Below are 20,933 nucleotides of genomic sequence, written 5' to 3' on the forward strand. Positions count from 1 at the left end.
CAGGGGCTGGGGACTGCTGGCCTGTCTGTCCTAGGTCCTGATGCAGCCTTTCCAACATTGGTCTAACACTGGTGTGGGAGGCATGGCCCAGTTCCTGGAGATGCACAGGCGTGTAAATACCTCAGGTGTGCAAGCACACCTCGGGCCAGACCCTGGCTCACTGAAGCATTTCTGCAGAGGCGCTATCCACACAGAGGAGTCACCAGTCTGTGTAAAACGCGTGAAGAAATGACAGGTGACCTTTACCCACTGTCCGCTCTGTGAGGAACAGAAGCCACTCTGGAAGCTTGGTCAGAGTGCCTCATCAGGCCTGTGGGTAGTCCTGGCTTCTTGTTTTTGTTTGTTTGTTTTTTGTGACTTGAGTCAACTTCTGCTGTTTATCCCAGGCCTTGAACCTTTAAATTGTCCTGTCTCAGGCTCACAGGTCCTGGGATTATTGGGGTGTGCAGTGGCTCTGGAGAAGCAGGAAGTAGACTGTCATCTAGAAGCTAATCTTGAGCCAAGCCCAGTCCCCAGACAGCTCCATGCTATCATCACACTGATTATCAGTACATAGGATTCAAACTCCAAAGTCTCCCAGACAGAAATGGGCATGGAATGGGGCTCAGAGGATCAGTCAGGCGCCTGACTCCACAGCCCATGCAATGGACCTCTTTCCATAGTCCTGCAGCCAGCCCATCTGAGCAATTTAAGGTTCCAGTGAGGTGTGGTGACATGAACTTGTGATCCCAGAGCTCAAGCAGCCGCGCTACATAATACACCCCCAAACTAGGGTGCACTGGATCCAGACACGGGCCGAACAGGGGGAACCCAGTGCCTTCCCGATTTCCACTCCTAGCTGCACAGCTGAAGGATGACTGTCAGCAAGAGTGGAGGCCAGGGGGTTGCAGACCTCACCTAAACGTTCCTAAGCATGCACAGGTCCCGCCAGCACAGCAAACAATCCCGCTTGCTTCCCTGATAAACAAGCCAGCCGTTCACACCGACTTCAGTTCTAAACACTACGCCACAGGGCCAGGCTTTGGTTTTAGGTGGGTGTATATCACACTGCAGGCAGGTGGTGTGTCTTTGGGGCTTTGCAGTATTTCTCTGTTAGTGGGGACACTGGGGTCCCAGAGATGTCCCAAGCAAGAGACATGTCTGAGTTACCTGGTCCCTGCCCATCAAACAAGCTGGCATTTGTAGGTGCCATGTAAATCAGGAACTTCAAAGCTATGCTTGCAATCCTGGTGCCAGTACCTGTAGGAAGTGGGCAGAGGGAGACTGGTTCTAGGGATGTCTCTGAAATGTCACTTCCAAAACCCATATGACAACTGCCCAGCTCTCCTAACTCAGCTCTGAAGCCAGGATGTCTGTCAAAACACTCTCTTTTTGGTACTGTGGGTGTGTGGGATGGTGACCTGAGCCATCCAGGCACAGGGCTGAGTACAAACCAGAACAGCCACCATATGCTCAAGTACAAATTTATTAAAGCCCTGACATGTCTTAAGTCCACAAGTCACCTACAAAAACAATAACCACTCCTTTTTTGAAGCCACCAAGAGCCAATGGGGCACCAGTGCAAACCGGCTATGACCCAGACTTGGTGCTCGGGTAGTGTGATGTTGTACTTGCGGGAAAGCAGGCTTGTAGTGAACTACAGACAACCCTAGGTCAAACACCAAGCAGGTCAAGGTGATATTGGTGTTCATAAGCTGCTCTTTCCCCATCCATGTCCCCGCTGTAATTCTCAGGCTTCATGTTATTCGCACAGGCTGTGCACAGGGCCCAGGAGTCTGTGGGAAGTTGAGTACACACGAAGATGGTTGCAGACATCTTCCAAGACCTCGCCACCCTTCCATCCACGGGAAGCTTGCAGCGCTCTCCAGAAGCCCCGGGACCTTCCCCAGGCCCCCGGCCACAGCTTCTTTCTGAAGTGGGACAGGGTGTGCCCACTTTCCCACGGTGTGCAGGTTCCCGATGGAAGGCATTTCCTTGCTTTGAGTGCTATAGTCCTAAGCTGGCTCCACAGAGTGCAAGAGGGACCAGGGTGGAGGGATGCAAGAACATGAGGAGACAAGACACAGAGCCCAGAGCCTCTGCCTCCACATCCTGAACCTGGAGAAGGTTCTTAGGTAAAGGGAGAAAGGAGGGCCCGGGCGCACAGAGAGTGGAAAGACAGAATGAAGTCGGGATTAAAACAGAGACCGGAGCCAACAGAGGTGGTGTGAAGGTGTGTGAGATACCCGTCAGCCTCCTGGGCCGTTCAGTGCAAAAGGGCTCCTGTGCAAGGGACGGGCTTTGCAGTACCTGGCTAAAGCAGTGCCCAGGTGACCGGGCACTGCAGGTTCTCGTGTTTCTCCGTAAGGTAATGAGGAGGGCAGACACACAGAGCCATAGGTTCTGGGTACTCCAGAAATGGGGCTGCTCTTGGGAGGCGGGGCTGTGGTGTGGAACACCTGCTCCCCTGTAGGAGAGACCCCAAACTGTACTCAGCAGCCTCCCTGGCAGGAGCTGGGTTTGACTGCCTGGGAAGAGGCTGCTGTGGACAGGGTAGAGGCAGGGACTCTGCCGTGCATAGAGGCTTGGCGAGGCCTTACCTGAGTTTTCAGAATAGGAGGAGGAGCTCACAGGCACAGGCTTTGTGTAGTCAGAGGGTAAAGGAAGAAAGCCTCACAGAACTACCAGGAGCTCCTCTGCAATCGCTAGGCCCAGGTTCAGGCCCTAGAAGGCAGGAAGAGGGAGCACAGGGGTGGGGTGGGGGGTGAGGGGGAACGACCAGGGGCTTATTCTTAACAACACTCCCCAACACACTGAGTGCGCTGTACTGCATCCCCAAGCTTGGGCATCTCATGGCTATTGAGAGGGTCTGAGGACTCATAAGCTGCCACACTCCTGGGAGCAGGGTGCCTCCAGGAGCTGAAGGGCTCTGTCGCCTGGGTGCTCTGGAGGGCGGTGGGGGAGCCCGGGGCTGGGCTAGGAGAGCTCAAAGCCTGTGTTCATGCTGATGGCATAGCGCAGTTTCTCTCGGAGAACGCTTTTCTTGCTGTAGTTGGGCAGCTTGAGCAGGTTGAAGCAAGTGGAAGAGGTGGGCAGCCGCCCGCCTGGCTCCCGCTTGCGGATGGTGAAGAAGCCCCTGAGGACACTGCCCAGGGTGTCCCCAGTGTCCTGCAAGCACACACCACAGCTGGGGTCAGAAGTGCCTATGCAGGTGCATGCAGCTCAAGTCCAGCTCGGGACAGTGGTCTGAGTGGCCGAGGGGACACTGCTGCCCTGAGCACTCACACCAAGTCCTGTGCTAGGTCACCCCAGATGAGGGGCCTCCTGGCTAATGGACACTTATCAGTAACTAAGACCGCAAGGACTGTGGCCCACGGCTGACAAGCACTCTGCTCAGCTCTTCCTCAAGTCTGGAGGAGGAGGACCATCTAGTGTCTGACCAAAGGGAGTGCAGCCTGAAGAGAGGTGCTGAGGCAGGGACACCCTGAGACCAGCAGGCTTCAACGGTGCAGGCGCATCTAAGCAACACCGCTGGCCAGGCTCCTAACCCTGGGCACATTCTCCTTCAACCTGCAGGCGGCAGGCAGCCTGCCAGGGTGGGCATGGCCAGCAGGGGGAGGAGCTGGGGAGCAGACCTGCATTTGCCCTTAACCTGAACCTCTCCCTCTCTGACCCTGCCTCCTGAACCTTGCCAGATCAGCAACCATGAAAAGAGCATCCTGATTACACACTCCCGCAGGTCTTCCCCAAGGAGGGGCCCCAGAGAAAGAGCGCTGAGAGCCCACACTGGCCTGGGTCTGCAGTGCCCGCTGTGGGCGGCATTCATGCCCCAGAACCATGTAGGCAGGGGTGTGGGGCCCACGATAGGCACAGCAGAGAACGGAGCGGAGGGAAGCAAGATGGCCTGACTGACCTGGTCATCTGACACTTCCACACAGCGGATGGAGAACGGAGGCTTGAGGTAGGCAAATCCTAGGAGTGGGGGCCGGGAGCAGCTGGTCACAAACTGCAATACAAGGTGCGTCAGTGGGAAGTCGGGGAAGCCATGCTGGGCCCCTCTCCCTCCTGTGCTGCTCACTGATCTCTCACTAGAACTAGGGCTGACAGGGAGGTGCTTGCCCAACATGTGCCCAGAACACATGACATGTCTCAAGGGTGTACAAGTTTGATGGCTTGTAGGGCACTGGGGGGTGTCATCCCATGAACCAGGTCTCCTGTTTACATTACTGCTGGACACAGCTGAAGACGTAGCTCAATTCCTGGTGTGTAGCACAGTTTAGAGCAGATCTCTACTGCACTGACATTAAGCAGCAGCGGGAACACATGAGTGACATCTGTCCTCAGGGAGGACAGCAGCAGTGACATCCGAGGGGGCCTGGTGAGCAGATGCTAGTGGTGCCCATGAGCCAAGGCCTGGAGCCAGGGAGTCCTAGCATGGCTTGGACCCATGACCTCATGCATTGGTGCACATTGGTGTCATGCATGTATGCGGTGCATCCTGTGGGCTGGGCCTGCAGGAGATTTGGCAGCTATCAGCATGCTGTGGGGACCAAGGTGTGGGAGACTGGATGTGGGGCCTCTGGGCAGCCAGCCACCTTCTCAGCAGCATCCCAGCACCTCCTGGCAGTCTCCAAACACAGCCCCTGCCTTATGTTTCAGATGCGCTCGCTCAGCACCTGACCAAGCTGGAAACTCACGGGTCAGCCCGCATGGGGAAGACCTAGGAAAACCCCGGGTTAACTCAGCAGTAACCAAACGAATGCTGTTTTCTAAGAGCCAGAATTCCAAGTCTGGCTCCAAAATTCAGCAGCTAATGTTGCGTGGGTCAAAGACGACCACTTAGTGATGTTGTAACAGCTAGACAGCTTTAGGTGCCATGCTTCAAAAGCTGTTATTGAGTCACTATGCTCCTGGGGCTGGAGAGATGGCTCAGTGGTTAAGGGAAGTGGCTGCTCTTCCAGGGGACCTGAGTTTGATTTCCAGTTTCCAAATCAGGCCGCTCACAACTGCCTGTAATTCTAATTGGCTTCTGAGGGCACTCATACTCACAGCACATACTCACACAGACATATACATATCAATAAAAATAAAGTCAATCTTTAAAAAAGCTACTACGTTGCTGCTCTGACATGTTTAACTTTGCAAACTGGGGCTAGCCAGAGGGATGGGAAACGTCAGCTTTCACTACATTTAAAAGCAACACGGCCATATCCTCTCATGCAAGAAATTACACCTCCTTCGGCTGGCACCGGAGCCTGTGCAGCCACAGAAGGTAGGTGTGTAACAGGTGCCGGTCTGGTAACAGGTGACCCAAGGCAGGTGACTGTTCAAGTGCGAGCCACTTGGCACTGCTCTCTAGGAGGCAGGCGTGCACAAGCAGCGGACTGCTCTGCCCGGGCAGTGCACTGCTGGGAAAAGCAGCCTGTGCTCCCAGAACCCCTTGTTGTAACAGATGCCCCTATGCCCTGGAGACCCGTGGGTGAGTGGAGCCCGTGTGTACACTGGCTGTACTGGAGTGGGTGAAAGCCTACTCAGGGGGAGGGAACTGAGTTCAGGATGGCCAGCGAGGAGGAAGACCAGCTGTGGGTTTGGTTGGTGAGGCCACCACACTGTCTTCACAAAAGCGGTCACACAAGAAACTCACATGTGTGTACGCTGGGTGTGATGGCACACATTTGTAACACCAGCATTCAGAGGTGGAGACAGGAGGATCGGAACTTCGAGGTCATGCTTGGCTACAGGTTACACGGCAAACCTGAGAGGATCCTGAGATACATGAGACCCTGCCTGGAGAGAGGGAGGGCAGAGGAAGAGAGGGAGGGGGAGACAGAGAGAGACAGAGAAAGCACGCGAGCCCGCCAGGAGGCCTCAGGGCCAAGACTTCAAGGTGCTAAATGCACTCCTAGGCTGTCTTCTCAGACAGAAGGAAAGCAGGTGGCAAAATGATGATGCGTGTTAATGACAATCTACCCACATGATACAGAGGACAGGCATGTGTGTTACTCCGTGTCCTATAAATGCCTACACTCTGAGGTCACTCATCAGAAACCAATGACGCCCAGGGACACAGTGGACACTGAAGTCTTCACCAACACTAGAGCAGCAAACAGTTAATGGCAGATACCATATCTGAGAAAGTATAAATAAGCCAGGCCTGGAGGCCACCCTTGGAATGCTAGTACTCAAGATGCTGAGGCAGGAGGACTGCCCTGAGTCTGGAGTAGACTGGGCTACACAGAGAACCTGACTCAACATCTGTGCTTGCTCAAAGCAACACACAGTGCTGTTGGCCTAGATAACCGTGTTTCCTCGGGACACTGTGCACGTGGGTGTGATGCAGGTTTATACCACTGAGAAACGGTACCTGGGCGTAGTCCCTTACGTACAAGGAACTATACTGGAGCAATATTTATAACTGTCTGTATTTCTTTCTTTTTGTTGGGGACAGGGTTTCTCTGTGACAGCCCTGGCAGTCCTGGAACTCACTATGTGGATCAGGCTGGTCTCAAACTCACAGAGATCCACCTGCCTGTACCTCCCGAGTGCTGGGGTTAAAGGTGCGTATCACTATTTTCTTAAGTCAAGAGACAGTAGTGAGGATGATGAGGGTGGGGCACAGTGGCACACAGGACCCGGCTCCCAGTGAGGAGCAGACAGCAGGCCAGGCCCCGTCTCTCCAGCCCCTCTGGGTCCTCAGCCTTTGGCACAGTAGTGGGGCTATGCTGACACGTGTGGCCCCCAGTGTGAATTACGGAGCGGCCTGAGGACTGCATGAGTGTTCAGAAATGCATATGGAAGCTGTAAAGGAGATACCTTCAGGAACATGGCTCTTTCGTCAGGCGTGAAGTCGGAAGCCAGAATGTCCCAGAGCCAGATGATGACTCTGTGACTCCCATGAAAGCCTCCATAGTACACCGTGTGCTTCCTGAAAGCAATCAGAGGGGGCTCAGCAGTGTGCTGGCATCATGGGTACGGGCAGGCAGCCACAAGTTCACACATCACGGCCTCATCTCAGGAAACTAAATGGGCAGAGGCTCCAGAACTGCTCTGCTGGAGCCTCAGAGAGCACCCAGTCTTCAGGGGGTCCCAGAATGACTCAGTATTAGGAGCCCAGGGAGGGGAGCAGCTCTCCTTCTAGACGGCCTGAGCATGCCACCCTTCCCTCCTCACTGCCCTTACTTTAAATCCTCCAGATCGATCTCGGCATTATCCCCGGAGATGAGACGCTGAAGCTCAGGGGTAGAGAACATTCGGATCCACTCGGGCTTAATAATAGAACGGAAGCCACTGATAAGAGCAGCTGTCTGGTTTTTGATTTGCGTGTGCATTCGAAAATGCGCCATCAGATGGATGTAGCTAATTCTGTTAACAAGAAAGAGAAAGCTAATAGTCTGGGATAGGCTGCTGCCAAATGGGCTAGGAGATAAGCCTACCACTTTTGAACAACTTTCCAAAACACAAACCACACCACTAACAATGGTGGCGGTGCCCATGATGGAAGCTCCTAAGTCATACACTGTGGGGCAGCGTGACAGCACCAAGTGTCCCAGGCACAGCCTCATTAACAGCTCTCCCCACAGCCCCAACAGAACACCCTGGTGACCCCCCACGTTCTCAGGAGTTAGAGCCACTTGCATAGGTGAGCACCAGCCAGCGGATCACTCTCGAGGACACAGCTTGGTGCTCCCACAACTGCACGTTCAAAGTTCCACTAGAGCCTGTGGTGCGGGAGGGGCCAGTGTTCTGGATTGTTCCAGGGTCAACAGGGAGGTCAGATGTACCAACAGCGACAGGCAAAGGGTCTTCTGTTTGTGTTTATGCTCCCGATCTGGCTTATCTACAGCCACAGGCTGGCACTCCAGGAGCTTGCAGGTGTTGTTGCTGTGTGGGCAAACATGCCCAAGTACACCATTAAAAATTCCACGGTGCACTCGGGAGGCAGAAGCGGGCAAATCTCTGAGTTCTAGGCCAGCCTGGTCTACAGAGTGTGTATCCAGGACAGTCAGGGAAACACAGAGAAAGTCTCAAAAACCAAAATAACAAACAAAAACCTCCGCCATGTTAAATATAGCCCAGATAATTCTGTTTTGCCGTACAATGCCGAGGCCAAAGTCACTGACCTTGAAATATTTCTAGTTTAAAAATCATTCAGCAACAAACTATACATTAATACATTCAAATGAATTTTCTGAATACCTCCTCCTTCCATGTATTCTATGAAGCAGGTTACCAATACGTGTGTGTGTGTGTGTGTGTGTGTGTGTGTGTGTGTGTATGTGTGTGTGTGCGCGCGCGTGCACGTTAGAGAGAAACAGAGAGAGGAATTACCCAGAAGCCTGGGGGTAACCAGACACTGCCAGGCCCCAGTCAAGGACATGATTGGGTATTCTTGCCATATTCTGAGGCTTCACCATTGGCTAGAGCTATGACACAAACTTCCCTTAGGCTTCCCAGCAGGAAAAGAATCTTGTTCCAACATAGCCCACACAGACTCACCTCCCTGTCCTTCAGTCCACACCTCCCTGTCCTTCAGTCCACACCTCCCTGTCCTTCAGTCCACAGACTCCCCTCCCTGCCCTTCAGTCCTCACAGACTCACCTCCCTGTCCTTCAGTCCACAGACTCACCTCCCTGTCCTTCAGTCCACACAGACTCACCTCCCTGTCCTTCAGTCCTCAGACTCACCTCCCTGTCCTTCAGTCCTCACAGACTCCCCTCCCTGTCCTTCAGTCCACACAGACTCCCCTCCCTGTCCTTCAGTCCACAGACTCACCTCCCTGTCCTTCAGTCCACAGACTCACCTCCCTGTCCTTCAGTCCACACAGACTCACCTCCCTGTCCTTCAGTCCTCAGACTCACCTCCCTGTCCTTCAGTCCACAGACTCACCTCCCTGTCCTTCAGTCCTCACAGACTCACCTCCCTGCCCTTCAGTCCACAGACTCACCTCCCTGTCCTTCAGTCCTCACAGACTCACCTCCCTGCCCTTCAGTCCACAGACTCACCTCCCTGTCCTTCAGTCCACAGACTCACCTCCCTGTCCTTCAGTCCACACAGACTCACCTCCCTGCCCTTCAGTCCTCACAGACTCACCTCCCTGTCCTTCATTCTGAGTAGATTCATCTCCCCTGACCTTTTAGGCTGTGTGAACTCACTTTTTCTAACTGTTATTTGCACATATCACACACACACCATCACCCTTTGCCATAGCTCCCTGGGGAGAGGGCAGGATCTACAGGGCATTCCCCTATCTGCTGTCAAAAGTTTCATGACCCCTTTTATATTTCAAAAGCTGATCTACACATTCCACACACTGCCCCGTGAGGAACAGTCACATGTCACACACAGGCAGGACCAGTGCTCACCCCGGCACCGAGACCCAAACCTCAGCCACCTCTTCTCCATGGGCAGTGCTTTGTTTCAAGTTTTTAAACCAATGCCCGTGGCTACAGGGCAATGCTGATGTGTTGGGAATCTGCTGACCACTGTCTGACTATCAAAGTTAAAACACAACCCGCCCAGCACACTGGTTACCAGACTGGCTGACCCCAGAGGAACAAGGTGCAGGGGGCTGTACTGGGACCAGACGACTCACAGGAAGAGTTCAAATCCCGAGCAGGGAGGCAGACAGCCGACGAGAGGCCCAATGCCCCTGCTCCTGCCAACTAGGCCGGCCGGCCTGGGTGCAGACCATGTGCTGAGGGGTTTGTTCCCGGGATCAAAGGACTGACATCCAGGACAGCTTACTAGAAGTGCATTTTCCGTGACAGGAGCTGCTGTCTCAGCACTTCCTTCAACCCACCTCTAAGTGCACATCTGCTACATCTGCACTCACACTGTCTTCCTGAGAACAGCCACCAACAGCTGTTCTGAAGTGCCCCTGCTCATTCGCCTGCCCTCAGGACAGCACGCCCAAGCTGCTCAGGCTCCATCCCTCAGAGAGGCTTCCACTACATTCCTAAGAACAGCGGCCGCCGGTGCCTCTGACCTTCCAAGAGCTTCTGCAAAGACTAAACCGTCCACTCTTATTTTGCAAATTGAATTTAATACAATTCCAGGCTATGAACTACAACCAGAAAATTCCATTATGATATTTATGGACTCTTTCCACCTCAATCTATCTTAATAAGTTCTCAGCGTAACTCTGGAGAGCCAGAATGAAGTCTTTTCAAGTGCTGACCTTAACCGTCTAATTGTTATACTCACTTATTTTCATTTGTAACAGGAATGGTCTTCCCTCCAGGAACCAGCTCATGGCAGACAAGCTGGGGAGAAGACAGGAGTAATTACCAGACAGAGTTCTAACAGGGAACATGAAAGGCACAAACGACCACAGTAATGACGGAGTTAAGAGGCTGTGCTTGAGGATGATCATTTTTTTACAAAACCCTGGGGCCGAAACATCAACAAGCAGGCCTCATGTGACCAAGAGGAAAGCTTTCTCATCTGATCCTTGTCCACACGTGTGCACTAAGGATGCTGGAAGCCACAGAAGGACCTGTGCTAGTGTTAAGGGCAGTGGTGGGGCGTGAACGTCCACACGTGGGAACACTGCATGGCCACCTAAAAACGTGGTAAGAGCGTGGACTTAGTGGGGGAAACATATTCCAAGAGACATAGTATCATCTCTGCAACACACATACACACGCATACACACGCATACACACGTACACACACACACACACACACACACACACACACATACACACACACACACGCATGAGTCTGAAAGCCACAGGGCACACGTTACAAGAGCACACCCAGACACGGATGTTGCCGATGCTCTAGAGACCGAATAAGCTGAGATGACACAGGCCGGGTCTGAGAAGCCAGCTCTGTACCAATATGCTCATGGTTTCTCCAGAGCAGACCTCAGGCTCCGCGGACAGAGAGCCTCCCACAGGGACACAGAGAAGGGGGCAGAGGACATGGAGAGTCGTGCCAGTAACTGTGACAGAAATGGCTTCCGCCTGCCTGGCTCGGGCCGTTTTCTTCTCTGCTCCTGATGACAGTGTGACAAGGATCTGACTTCCCTAGGGGTGCTGTCCTTCCACATCACGTCAGAAACCGCCACCTCTATGGCCGGTCCTCAGCATGGATTTCCAAACTGAGGCTCACAGCTTGTCCCCGGCTACAGCAGGAAGGCTGGGTGGAGGCAGATACTGCCTCAAGTCCCAAGACGAGGAGACACAGGCAACGCCCAGGCTGAGGGGCTGGCTGAGGTGAGCATGCAGAGGCCAGGCTGGCAGAGAAGAACAGGAAACCCTCCCTCCTGGCCAGGTGACAGACAGACCCTCAGTGGGCAGATTTCTGAGGGAAATCCCATGAACATCAGGTCTCGAGACCGGAAGCCGCCTGCCAGATCAGCCTACGTACCTGCCCCATGACGTCCTCATCATAAGACAGTGTTAGCCCGAGGTCAGCAATGTCGCCATCATAGCGCTAAGGGGAGAGAGAGCGAGAGAGCAGTGGGCTTGTGTGGGCGAGGTCTTCCCTCCTAGAGAGGCCAGGGACGGCTGCGCTGCCTCACCTTCAGGCAGAGGCCGCTTGTCTTGAGGATGGAAGAGGCTGTGAGCCTGGGCCATGAGAGGGGCCAGAGGGGAGGTTGGGGCTGTTCCAGGCCTCAGTGACTGGAAAGGTGGAACCTAGCCGGTGTTGTTGGCTATGGATTCACCCGCCACGCAGCACTGACCTTGATGGAGGTAAGGTTTTTATAAAACTCTGAGTCCAGCGAAGGGAGCTCATCCACGGAGCTATAAAAGATGCTGTGGTGGTGCCCCAGCATCTGGCTCAGGAAGAAGGAGGCAAAGGGCACATCCACCACGATCCCCTAAAAGAGACAGGAGGGCAGGCACTCAGCCACCAGCCAGGGCAGCGTGGGCTGCAGGGGCAGCCTGAGGGCACCAGTGGTGTCTCTGTTTAGTCTGGAGATGTACCTCCCTGCCATCTGAGAAATGTCGTGGGGGGGGGGGGGGGGGGGGGGGTCCTTGGAGAGCAACGGTCTTGGGCACAGGCTCCAGAGCCATGTAGCGCAGGGATGAGGCTTCTGCTCAGCTGCTCAGGTGGCTCCACAACCTGGGTGTCCATGGATGGGCACCAGGAGCTGTGAGGGACTCCCCTGAAGCCTGAGGAAGCCCCCACTACCTTGACCCCATGATCCCAAGGAGCAGAAGCTAACAACAATCCTGAGACACGGACCTAGGGCCAGGTACAGCCCTCCCATGGATGACACCCAGTCACGCAGCTCTTCCTACCCCACTTTACCGGAGAAGTACCAGGCTCAGAGGAAGGTAATGCAGGTACCCGCTACACCACTGGCTACACCCAAGCTCTCGGCCCTAGTTTGCTGACTCCCAGGAACTTCCACCCGCTTCTGAAGTTTCCACGCAAGTAACAGATTTCAGCACTGGGCTGGGGGGGGTGTCGGCAGCAGAGAGTCCTGACTAAGCGTGGGAGCTCTAGGTCCCATCCCCCAACCAAACCACTCACACGCCACCTCTCACATACGTCACTGCATGTGCCACCACGCCCACCTCTCAGGCGGCACTTCACACTTGTCCACTCTGAGTGCCTACCTCATACACAGCCTTTCCCAGCATCTTCCCCACAAACTCGAAGAGCTGCAGGTAGTTCTCATGGATGTAGGATGTGGGTGAGGGGTACAGCCTCTCATCTCCGCTGGTTGTCTGCCAGGAGGAAGGACGGGGAGGGGTGGGAGGTAAGAGGCCGTCCTCACTCCACATTGGTTCCCTGGGTCTGGCTGCTGCCACGCCCACCGGTGCCTCCTTACTCACCTTGAAGAGATTGAGTGCTGGGTCGAACACCCTCTTGATGATCTCCTCCAAAAACTCCTTGAAGACACCGTCCTGGTCGATGCCGGCTTCATCAACCCCGAGGTCATTGACGAACTTCACTCGGATCACACCTTTCATGGCATGCTGGGAAAGCTGCCGGAGCTGTTCGTAGCCATCCTACCAAGACAGAATTCCAACCACAGGAGTGCGGGTGGCTTCAGCAAACCCAGGAGTCTAAACATGCAAGTCAGGACACCAGCCCATGGGAGGGTTCATGTGATGGCTATGCTGTCTCTCCCTGGCATGAGGAGCCTGCCCTCAGGAGGACACAGAGAGTCAGACAGGAATAAGAAAGAGCTGTGCTAGCTCTGGCCGTCAAAGATGGAGGACGCTGGGAATATCTGTTAGCTCATGGGCCGAGTCAGGCCTACAAGACACTGTAAGATGAAAACCCCGGGTCCTGGTGCTGAGGCAGCTGTGAGGAGGGGGCTGGGGAAGTCAGAGCAATTGGGCTGACTTTCTGAACCAGAAAGACACCCCGCACCCCCCCTACCCTACCCCCCCCCCCCTACCCTTGCAGCAGAAGACAAGGTGGGACAGAGCCCAGGTAGCCATGCTGCGTCTGCAGGAGGGTAACCAGTGGTTGCGTGGGAAAGTGAGCTTTAGTCCATGTCAGGCCCTGGTGTGAGCCAAGCTCTGGAAACCAAGAGCAGTAACTGCAGATAATGAGTGCGTGCCTCTGACCCAGAACTCCACACACATGTTCCGACCCAGAACTCCACACACAGGTTTTCTGTCACCTTGACACAGCAATGTCACCCTCACCTGAGAAATTACTTCCCTAAGAGCCGGCTGTAGGCAAGCCTGTAGGCTATTTCCCTAATCAGTGAAGGGTGGGGGCAGCCTTGGGCTGGCGGTCCTGGGAGCTAAGAAAGCGGGTTGAGCGAAGCTGTAGGGAGCAGGCTAGTGAGCAGCGCTCCTCTGTGGTCCCCTCTGCTGCCTCCAACTTCCTGCCCAACTGAGCTCCAGCCTTGGCTTTCCTTAATGGAGTGCGATTCAGGACATGTAAGCCAAATAAAGCCTTTCTTTCTCTCCAAGTTGCTTTTGGTCACGGTTTCACCTCAGCAGCAGGGACCTGGCTAAGGCAGAGGCCTCTGGGTTCCCATCTGAAGAAGTCTTCCTGGCCTGCCTGCCTTCAGTGTCAGGTGCTGAGGTTTCTATCCTGAGCTGTACTGCCACAGTTAGCCGACACGACACAGACCACAGCCATGGCATCTGTCATCCATCCATGTGCTGTCCTGGTCGACTCTGACACAAAGCCAGCCAACAACCCGGCAGGCAGCACAGGAGCCCTGTGTTGGGGTACCCCCGCTGCCTTTGTGTCGTGCTTAGTGATACAGAAGTCCCTCCTGTGGTGTCTCTGCTCTTGTCAGAGACGCTCTCAGGTTGGTGAGCCAGGGAAGAACGACCATAGTCCCCAGGCCACCTGTGGGAACAGGCCTTGGGCACAAAGATGTTCTCAATCAGGTTCACCAAAGTACGCTTTCATGGAATGCAAGGAGGAAAGGGGCTATCCTAAGATAGAGACTGTCTCCTGTGACACCCGAGGGGCTTTAGCCCTGCAGAGCTGGTGCAGGTGACCTCCCTTCGGCAGCAGCACTTGAGGGAGGAGCCAAGGAGTCCCTCAGCACACAGCACAGGCCACAGCTCCTGATTCTTTCAGGAGGTGGGTGCCAGCCCTATCTGATGGGGGAGGATTGAGACCCCTGTGGTATTGTGCAGGCTAATAAACTTATCTGGGGACAGAGAACAGGACGGCCACAATATTAAACATGAGGATAGGCAGTGGTAGTACATGCCTTTAATCCTAGCATTCCAGAGACAGAAGTACCTCTGGATCTCTGAGTTCAAGGCCACACTGGAAACAGCCAGGCATGGTGACTCACGCCTTTAATCCCAGGGAGCGACGGCAGAAAGTAGAAAGATATATAAGGCGTGAAGTCCAGAAACTAGAAGCATTTGGATGGTTTAGCATTTGGTTGGTTATGCTTTTAGGGTTTGGAGCAGCACAGTTCAGCTGAGATCCATTGTGGATGAGGACACAGAAACTTGTAGTCTGAGGAAACAAGACCAGCTGAGGAACTGGCGAGGTGAGGAAACTGGCTTGTTCTGCTTCTCTGATCTTCCAGCGTTCACCCCAATAACTGGCCTCAGATTCGATTTTATTAATAAGAACTTTTAAGATTCCTACTATAGACCCCAGAGACAGGGCAGCCACACCCGGTTCTGATGAGGAAAGTGTTGGAGACACTTTTAATACAAACAAGCTTTAGAGGCAAAGCAGAGGCTACTTGGTGGCCACAACTTGGCCTTCAAGGCACCTGTCAAAATTTAATTAGTTCAAAATGTAACAGATCTGAAGCATTACATAAGACCCTGAACTTAGGGGTCTTCTCTTAAAAATTCAAAGTCCTCTGGAACTCACATGTTACAGGATATTTGATTACACTTTGGACCTCGAGATTGCCTTATTACTGGAAAAATCTGTTTCCAGTTGTGGTGTGGCTCAGCCTAGCAAGTTTTCTGTTTATTGTAAACAGAATTAAATAAGGTCAACCATAGGTCAAGAGGCACAGCAAGCAACCAGTTGACAGGAAGTGACCACCATAGAGAGTAAGAGGGAGTCGGGGGATAGAGAGACGCACAGGAAGTAGAGGGGAGGGGCAATCGGTTTGAGTAGTTTTGTTTAGGACAGAGGGGAAAGTTTTTTCAGGGATGTCAGCTGAAGAGGAAGGTCAGCAGGGTGCTTCCTCTGCCTTTCTGAGCTAGCAGGCTTTCACCCCAGCATCTTGCTCCTGAGTCTATTGGTAAATCAAATGACTGAGTTTTAGATAAAAACAACACTCACATGTCCACATGGCAAGTCAAGAGACATTGAGCAGATGTGTATCTTTGGGGTGACTGATATGCCACCCTCTTGCCCACCCATTTCCCTAACACTGAAGCAAGATGTCAGCTAACATCTTAGTTAACATCAGCTAACAGTTGCCGCTGCCTGGTGGGGGATGACAGATGAGAAGACCATGTCTGAGGGAGGGCACTGGCTGGAACAGTGGAGTGGAGGAGGGTCTTTTTCCTTGTTGAGCCCACAAACAAATGCTCACACCCAGCCAACCCTGCTGTACATGACCTTATTTCTGTTGTTTGGTCAGTGCTGGGGATGGTACCTAGGCCTCACAGATGCTAGACGGGTGTTCTACCACTAAGCCACATCCTCTAGAGCCTTACCTTTAAGACGGTGAGAACATCAACTGTTGTACACACTACTGTTTGAACAGCTCCTGAGAACTACAAGTCCCAGGAGCTGAAACATCCAGTAAGCCGTGGTAAAAATGGCACACATGCTGCAGAGCGGCTGCTGGGCCACAGCCACGCGGGGGGCTGGTAATGTGGCCGCCGTGCACAGGCAGAAACGCAATCGAGAAAGTATGGATAGCACAGACGAGGTCTGAGAACATGACAGGTGACTCAAGTTCAGCCCACTAAGAAGGAAGATTGGACCGGGTGGTGGTGGCGCACGCCTTTGATCCCAGCACTCGGGAGGCGGAGGCGGGCGGATCTCTGTGAGTTCCAGGCCAGCCTGGTCTACAGAGTGAGTTCCAGGCCAGCCTGGTCTACAGAGTGAGATCCAGGCCAGCCAGGGCTGCACAGAGAAACCCTGTCTCAAAAAGGCAGCAACAACAACAAACCCAAAAGACAGACTGTGGCAGACACACAGGAACACACAGACGGCATACACGTCATAGGCCCTTCAGCAGTGCCCTAGCCATACAGTCAGGAGGAGGACACACCTCTGGGGCAGCCTTCCACAGACTTTCCTCTCACCTCAAAACACAGCAAGACACCGTGAAAATGTGACCCAGAGGCTACGTGCTTAAGGACAGGGCACCCACTTCTAACTTGTGAAGTAGCCACATGGAGTGGCCATCCCAGACAAGGTGTGCTTAGAGGTGACAGGCCTCCTGTTGTATCTACAGAGGCCTGAGCTCTGCCAGGACGGAGTTTGTATGACCCAGGCGGGGTAATGCCCTCACTGGCTACATCGCATCCTGGCTGGGGACATGCTGGCCAGGACAACAGAGTCAGCACAGACCCGAGGAAGGAAGGGCGGTCACTGCTCTGAGCTCTTGACCTTGTCTCACAGAGGTGTTAGGAGTCTGTTTTCCCAGGGCCCTCACAGAGCAAAGGAAGTCACTGAAGATGCCCAGCACTAAGCACACGCTAGACTGAGCTCTGCAGCTGACTGGCTAAACGTCCCTTGCTGTTCTAAGGGCCTCATTTTGAGTTTTCCTACCACAGCGTGACAAGAGGGTCTGGAGGCAGCAGGCACCCACTAGATCCACCCAACAGAGCACTCTTCTCTGGAGGGAGCCCCTCACCTCCAACATCCGGGACCTTCGGATAGTGATGTGCGTGACGTGAGGGGAGGCAGAGCTGGTTTCCACAAGCCCCAGCTTCTCCTTCTCCTTGGTAACCATGTTTCGGAACAGGAGAACTCTCTGAAATGAGCAAAGGTGGACAACTAATGTCAAAACCAAACCAAACCAAACTCCACCCTACAAAACGACCACCAATCAAGTCAACTGAGATGGGTGAGAACAGGAAGCCCTGTGTGCTGTAGTGCAGAGGTGTCCTGTGAGAACAGTGAGCATTCCCCAGAGAACCTCTGGGGACTAGAAATACAGCTACCCTGCACGGAGACAGGCCCCTTTCAGAGAGAGATGCCAGGCCACAGCTGGCGTCCAGCTAGGACCGGTCCAATCAAACCCATTCTCATGGAGTCAGTAGGCATCTCAGAAGCCCAGGGGCACAGCCAGTCACACGGCCTCCTTTCCATAGATGGGCCTGCTCTAAGGGGAATCAATACTATGAACTTCAGACACAAAAACCATTCTAAGGCAATCTTTCCCACTGTCAGCTATAAATATGAGCCTACAGTGTAAAGATCCTTGGCCTTTCTGTCTGCATCCCGTGTCCTCAGACCTGCCCGAGTAGGTTTCTAGTCAGCACTCAGAGAGAACCTAACTCCTCAGCTCCAGGATTCTGACAAGTACCTTTATTGTATTTAAGAGACTTGGGTCTTTATGTTACTCAGGCTGGCCTTTCTCTCCTGGTCTCAAGGCATCTTCTCAGCTTCCCAGGTGGCCCGGAGCAAGTGCACAGGCCACTGAGCCCAGCCAACGGCCTTTCAGTAAGTACCGAGAACACAGGCGCAGGGACCACGGCATCCCAGTGAAGGAAGCTGACTGAGCACATGTACCAGCCACAGCTGTACTTTCAAACATGGAGCTGGGGCTGAAGAGAGGGCTCAGCTCTTAAGAGCACTTGTTACTCTCAGAGAACTCAGGTCTGGTTCTCAGCACCCACATGGAACCAGCCTAGATAGACACCCACAAAAGAAGTGCAATTCTATCCATCAGCAAAGAAGGATGCAATCACATCATTTGCAGGAAAACGGGTAGGCGTGGGGACCATCATGCTAAGGGAACTCGGCCAGAGGTGGACAAAGGTATTTTCTTCCACGTGTGGAGTCTAGATTTAAATATATACACAGGAGGTGCAAGATGGGGAAGAGGGAAAGGGAAGTACAGAGACAGGGAGGGGAAAATGGCAAAACCTGATAAAAACAGTAATAATGACACTCCATTTCACTTCATCCTTGCATCCCTCTATCAAGGAAAAACAGTCTTCAAGAGAAAAAGCAATTGCCAGTGGCTTCCAAGACAACATAGGTACTCGGTGGAAGGACTGTCCCTCCATAATGTACCTGGAAGTAAGAAAAAGGACCATGCTCCACATCCCATCCCAAGTTCTGAGGGTTCCAACATCATGAGGGAGGGAGTGGACAGAGGAGGCCCAGTGGCCTGCTCCCACATCTCCCTTCCTCAGCAGCTGGAGAAACAGGATTTAAGTCATGTGGGGCTGCGACTCAACTCTTAGCAGGGCCACCTGTGAAGTGTGGCTAGCAACTGGTCCCAGAAGTGGAGCTGCAGATACAGGGGATTATGGGATTCTACAGGCCTCTCAGAATCATAGGCAGCCCAAACCAGGCTCCAGATTTCCATGGGGCATGGAAGGAGGGTCAAGGCAACCTCATCCAACGTTTAAGAGGCTGGGAAGTGACCCCAGCAGACACCTAAGTGAGGAGCATTCTCTCCAGGGCAGTGGGGATCAAGCTCAAGCCAGAGCTCACTCACAGGTCACCTGCCCACTTCACAGCTGCCTACCCCACCTCACACACCCTGCCCTGCAGAAAATGGAAGACTCACAAGGCAGATGCTAGCCACTGCAGATCTTAGGAGGTTCAACCTCGATTGGAGACACCACTTTTGGGGGCTGTTCATAGTCGGAGGGCAGACATTACCGAGCAGCAGGCAGTTAAAGGTGAGGAGGAGTGCACCATCCCTTGGAGAACACGGCACAGGATGGCTGGCTTCGCCAAGCTGTGCAATTTCTAGCAGAGGTGTGCGTGCATGCACATGCATTTGTGTGAGTGTATGTGTGCTTGTGGGTGGTCTCTCAGAGAGGGCACACTTGAGTGGGTAACCTCCAGGAGGTTCCTTCATTCCTAAGGGCCTGTCAATGAAGCAAGAGTGTAAGCAACCACATCCCTGGCTCACGCAGGATGAACAGTGACTTAATGTTAAAATCGGTCAGAGAGCAGTGAGGACTCAGTGTCTCTAAGAGTGAGAATTATCAACACTTCATTTTCACTCTTTTCTAAATATGTATCTATTGGGGGAGGAAAGAAGGGGGGCCTTTTCTGAGGGGGGCACAGTACTGTCCCAGGGTCTAGCACATCCTGGATGCTCCTATCATAGTGCCTGACCCTTCGCAAAGCCTGCGCATGTCCCAGGAAGTGACCGCACACCCCCTGCTTCCCTTCCTTCTCTCTTCTCAGTGCTCTCTGATGAAGCCCTGCCCCCCTCCCCCTGCCTTGGTGACCTGCCCAGCAGACAGACCCCTGTTGCCCACCTCCTCCTGCCAAAGCTCACAGACCTGCCTTTGTCTATCTCCCTAAGCTGGGGTGGCTCTCCCAGCCAGAGACCTCGCTTCCACCTCCAGCCCTTCTTGCTGGCGAGTGCACCTTGTGGACTCAGTCATCTTTCTCCTCTGGCTTGACTGCTCTGGCCAGTCCTCACATCATGGCCAGAGCCTTCTTTCTGAAGCACAGCTCTGAGCAGGGCCTCTGCTATGGCCAGCCTCAGGCGACCATCCATGCTTTACAAGGCTCTGGCTTCATTTCTGACCCCATCCTTCATACTCTCTCTTGTCCCAGGCCTTGAAGCTCAGCCCCTCACTTCCCTCTGAGTCGAATATATCATTTTTATTGTTTCTGAATTACAGCAGAGTGAATATCCCACTTTTCATGAATTAGAAAATACTTACTGATTAGATGCAAGGGAATCTAAGTTAAAAAGTTACTTTAAATCTCACACAGTGGATCTCAAAGTTCATATAACAATTTTATGTGACTCTAAACTGAAATCCAAACAATGAGACAGTGCATCAATGGGAGATTGCTAACAATTTCATTCATTTACTGATTTATTTATTGCTATTTTTCGAGACAGGGTTTCTCTGTGTAGTTTTGGTGCCTGTCCTGGATCTCACGTTGTAGAGGAGGCTGTCCTTGAACTTGCAGAGATCTGCCTGGCTCTGCCTCCTGAATGTTGGGATTACCGCTGCCCGGCTTTTTTTTTTTTTTTTTTTTTGAGACAGGGTTTCTCTGTGTAACAGTCTTGGCTGTCCTGGAACTCTCTTTGTAGACCAGGCTGGCCTCAAACTCACAGAGATCCACTTGCCTCTGCCTCCCAAGTGCTGGGATTAAAGGCACACGCCACCACCACCTGGCTGACTTTTTTTTTTTTTTTTTGCCAGAGCTGAGGATCAAACTCAGGGCCTTATGCTTGCTAGGCAAGCGCTCTACCACTCAGCTAAATCCCCAACCCCTGGCTGACTATTTTTTAATTAAAGTTATTTTTCACTTAAAAAATCATCTAATCACTTGGTTCGTGTGAGCAGGTGATTGTGTGGGTTCCATGCTGTTGTGTGGAGGTCAGAGGGCAATCTGCTGGGGTTAGTGCTTTCCTGCCACTTTCT

At 53.2% G+C, this 20,933-nt stretch overlaps 1 protein-coding gene across 2 annotated transcripts in view; it reads right to left on the reverse strand.

The window, feature by feature from the left end:
• Nucleotides 1–1,447: 1,447 nt before the first annotated feature.
• Nucleotides 1,448–20,933, reverse strand: part of Ube3b (ubiquitin protein ligase E3B) — a 45,798-nt gene continuing 26,312 nt past the window's right edge. For both annotated transcript variants that reach the window (XM_036172405.1, XM_036172406.1), the window contains 10 exons: nt 17,210–17,329; nt 12,771–12,947; nt 12,552–12,662; nt 11,669–11,806; nt 11,353–11,418; nt 10,183–10,241; nt 7,159–7,341; nt 6,793–6,904; nt 3,893–3,985; nt 1,448–3,147 (listed from right to left, as the gene is read on the reverse strand). In XM_036172405.1, the coding sequence (XP_036028298.1) occupies nt 2,956–3,147; nt 3,893–3,985; nt 6,793–6,904; nt 7,159–7,341; nt 10,183–10,241; nt 11,353–11,418; nt 11,669–11,806; nt 12,552–12,662; nt 12,771–12,947; nt 17,210–17,329 (1,251 nt within the window). In that variant the 3' untranslated portion in view covers nt 1,448–2,955. The remainder of the gene's footprint in view (nt 3,148–3,892; nt 3,986–6,792; nt 6,905–7,158; nt 7,342–10,182; nt 10,242–11,352; nt 11,419–11,668; nt 11,807–12,551; nt 12,663–12,770; nt 12,948–17,209; nt 17,330–20,933) is intronic.

This window comes from Onychomys torridus, chromosome 22 (assembly GCF_903995425.1).
Source record: "Onychomys torridus chromosome 22, mOncTor1.1, whole genome shotgun sequence".
Taxonomy (NCBI): Eukaryota; Metazoa; Chordata; class Mammalia; order Rodentia; family Cricetidae; genus Onychomys; species Onychomys torridus.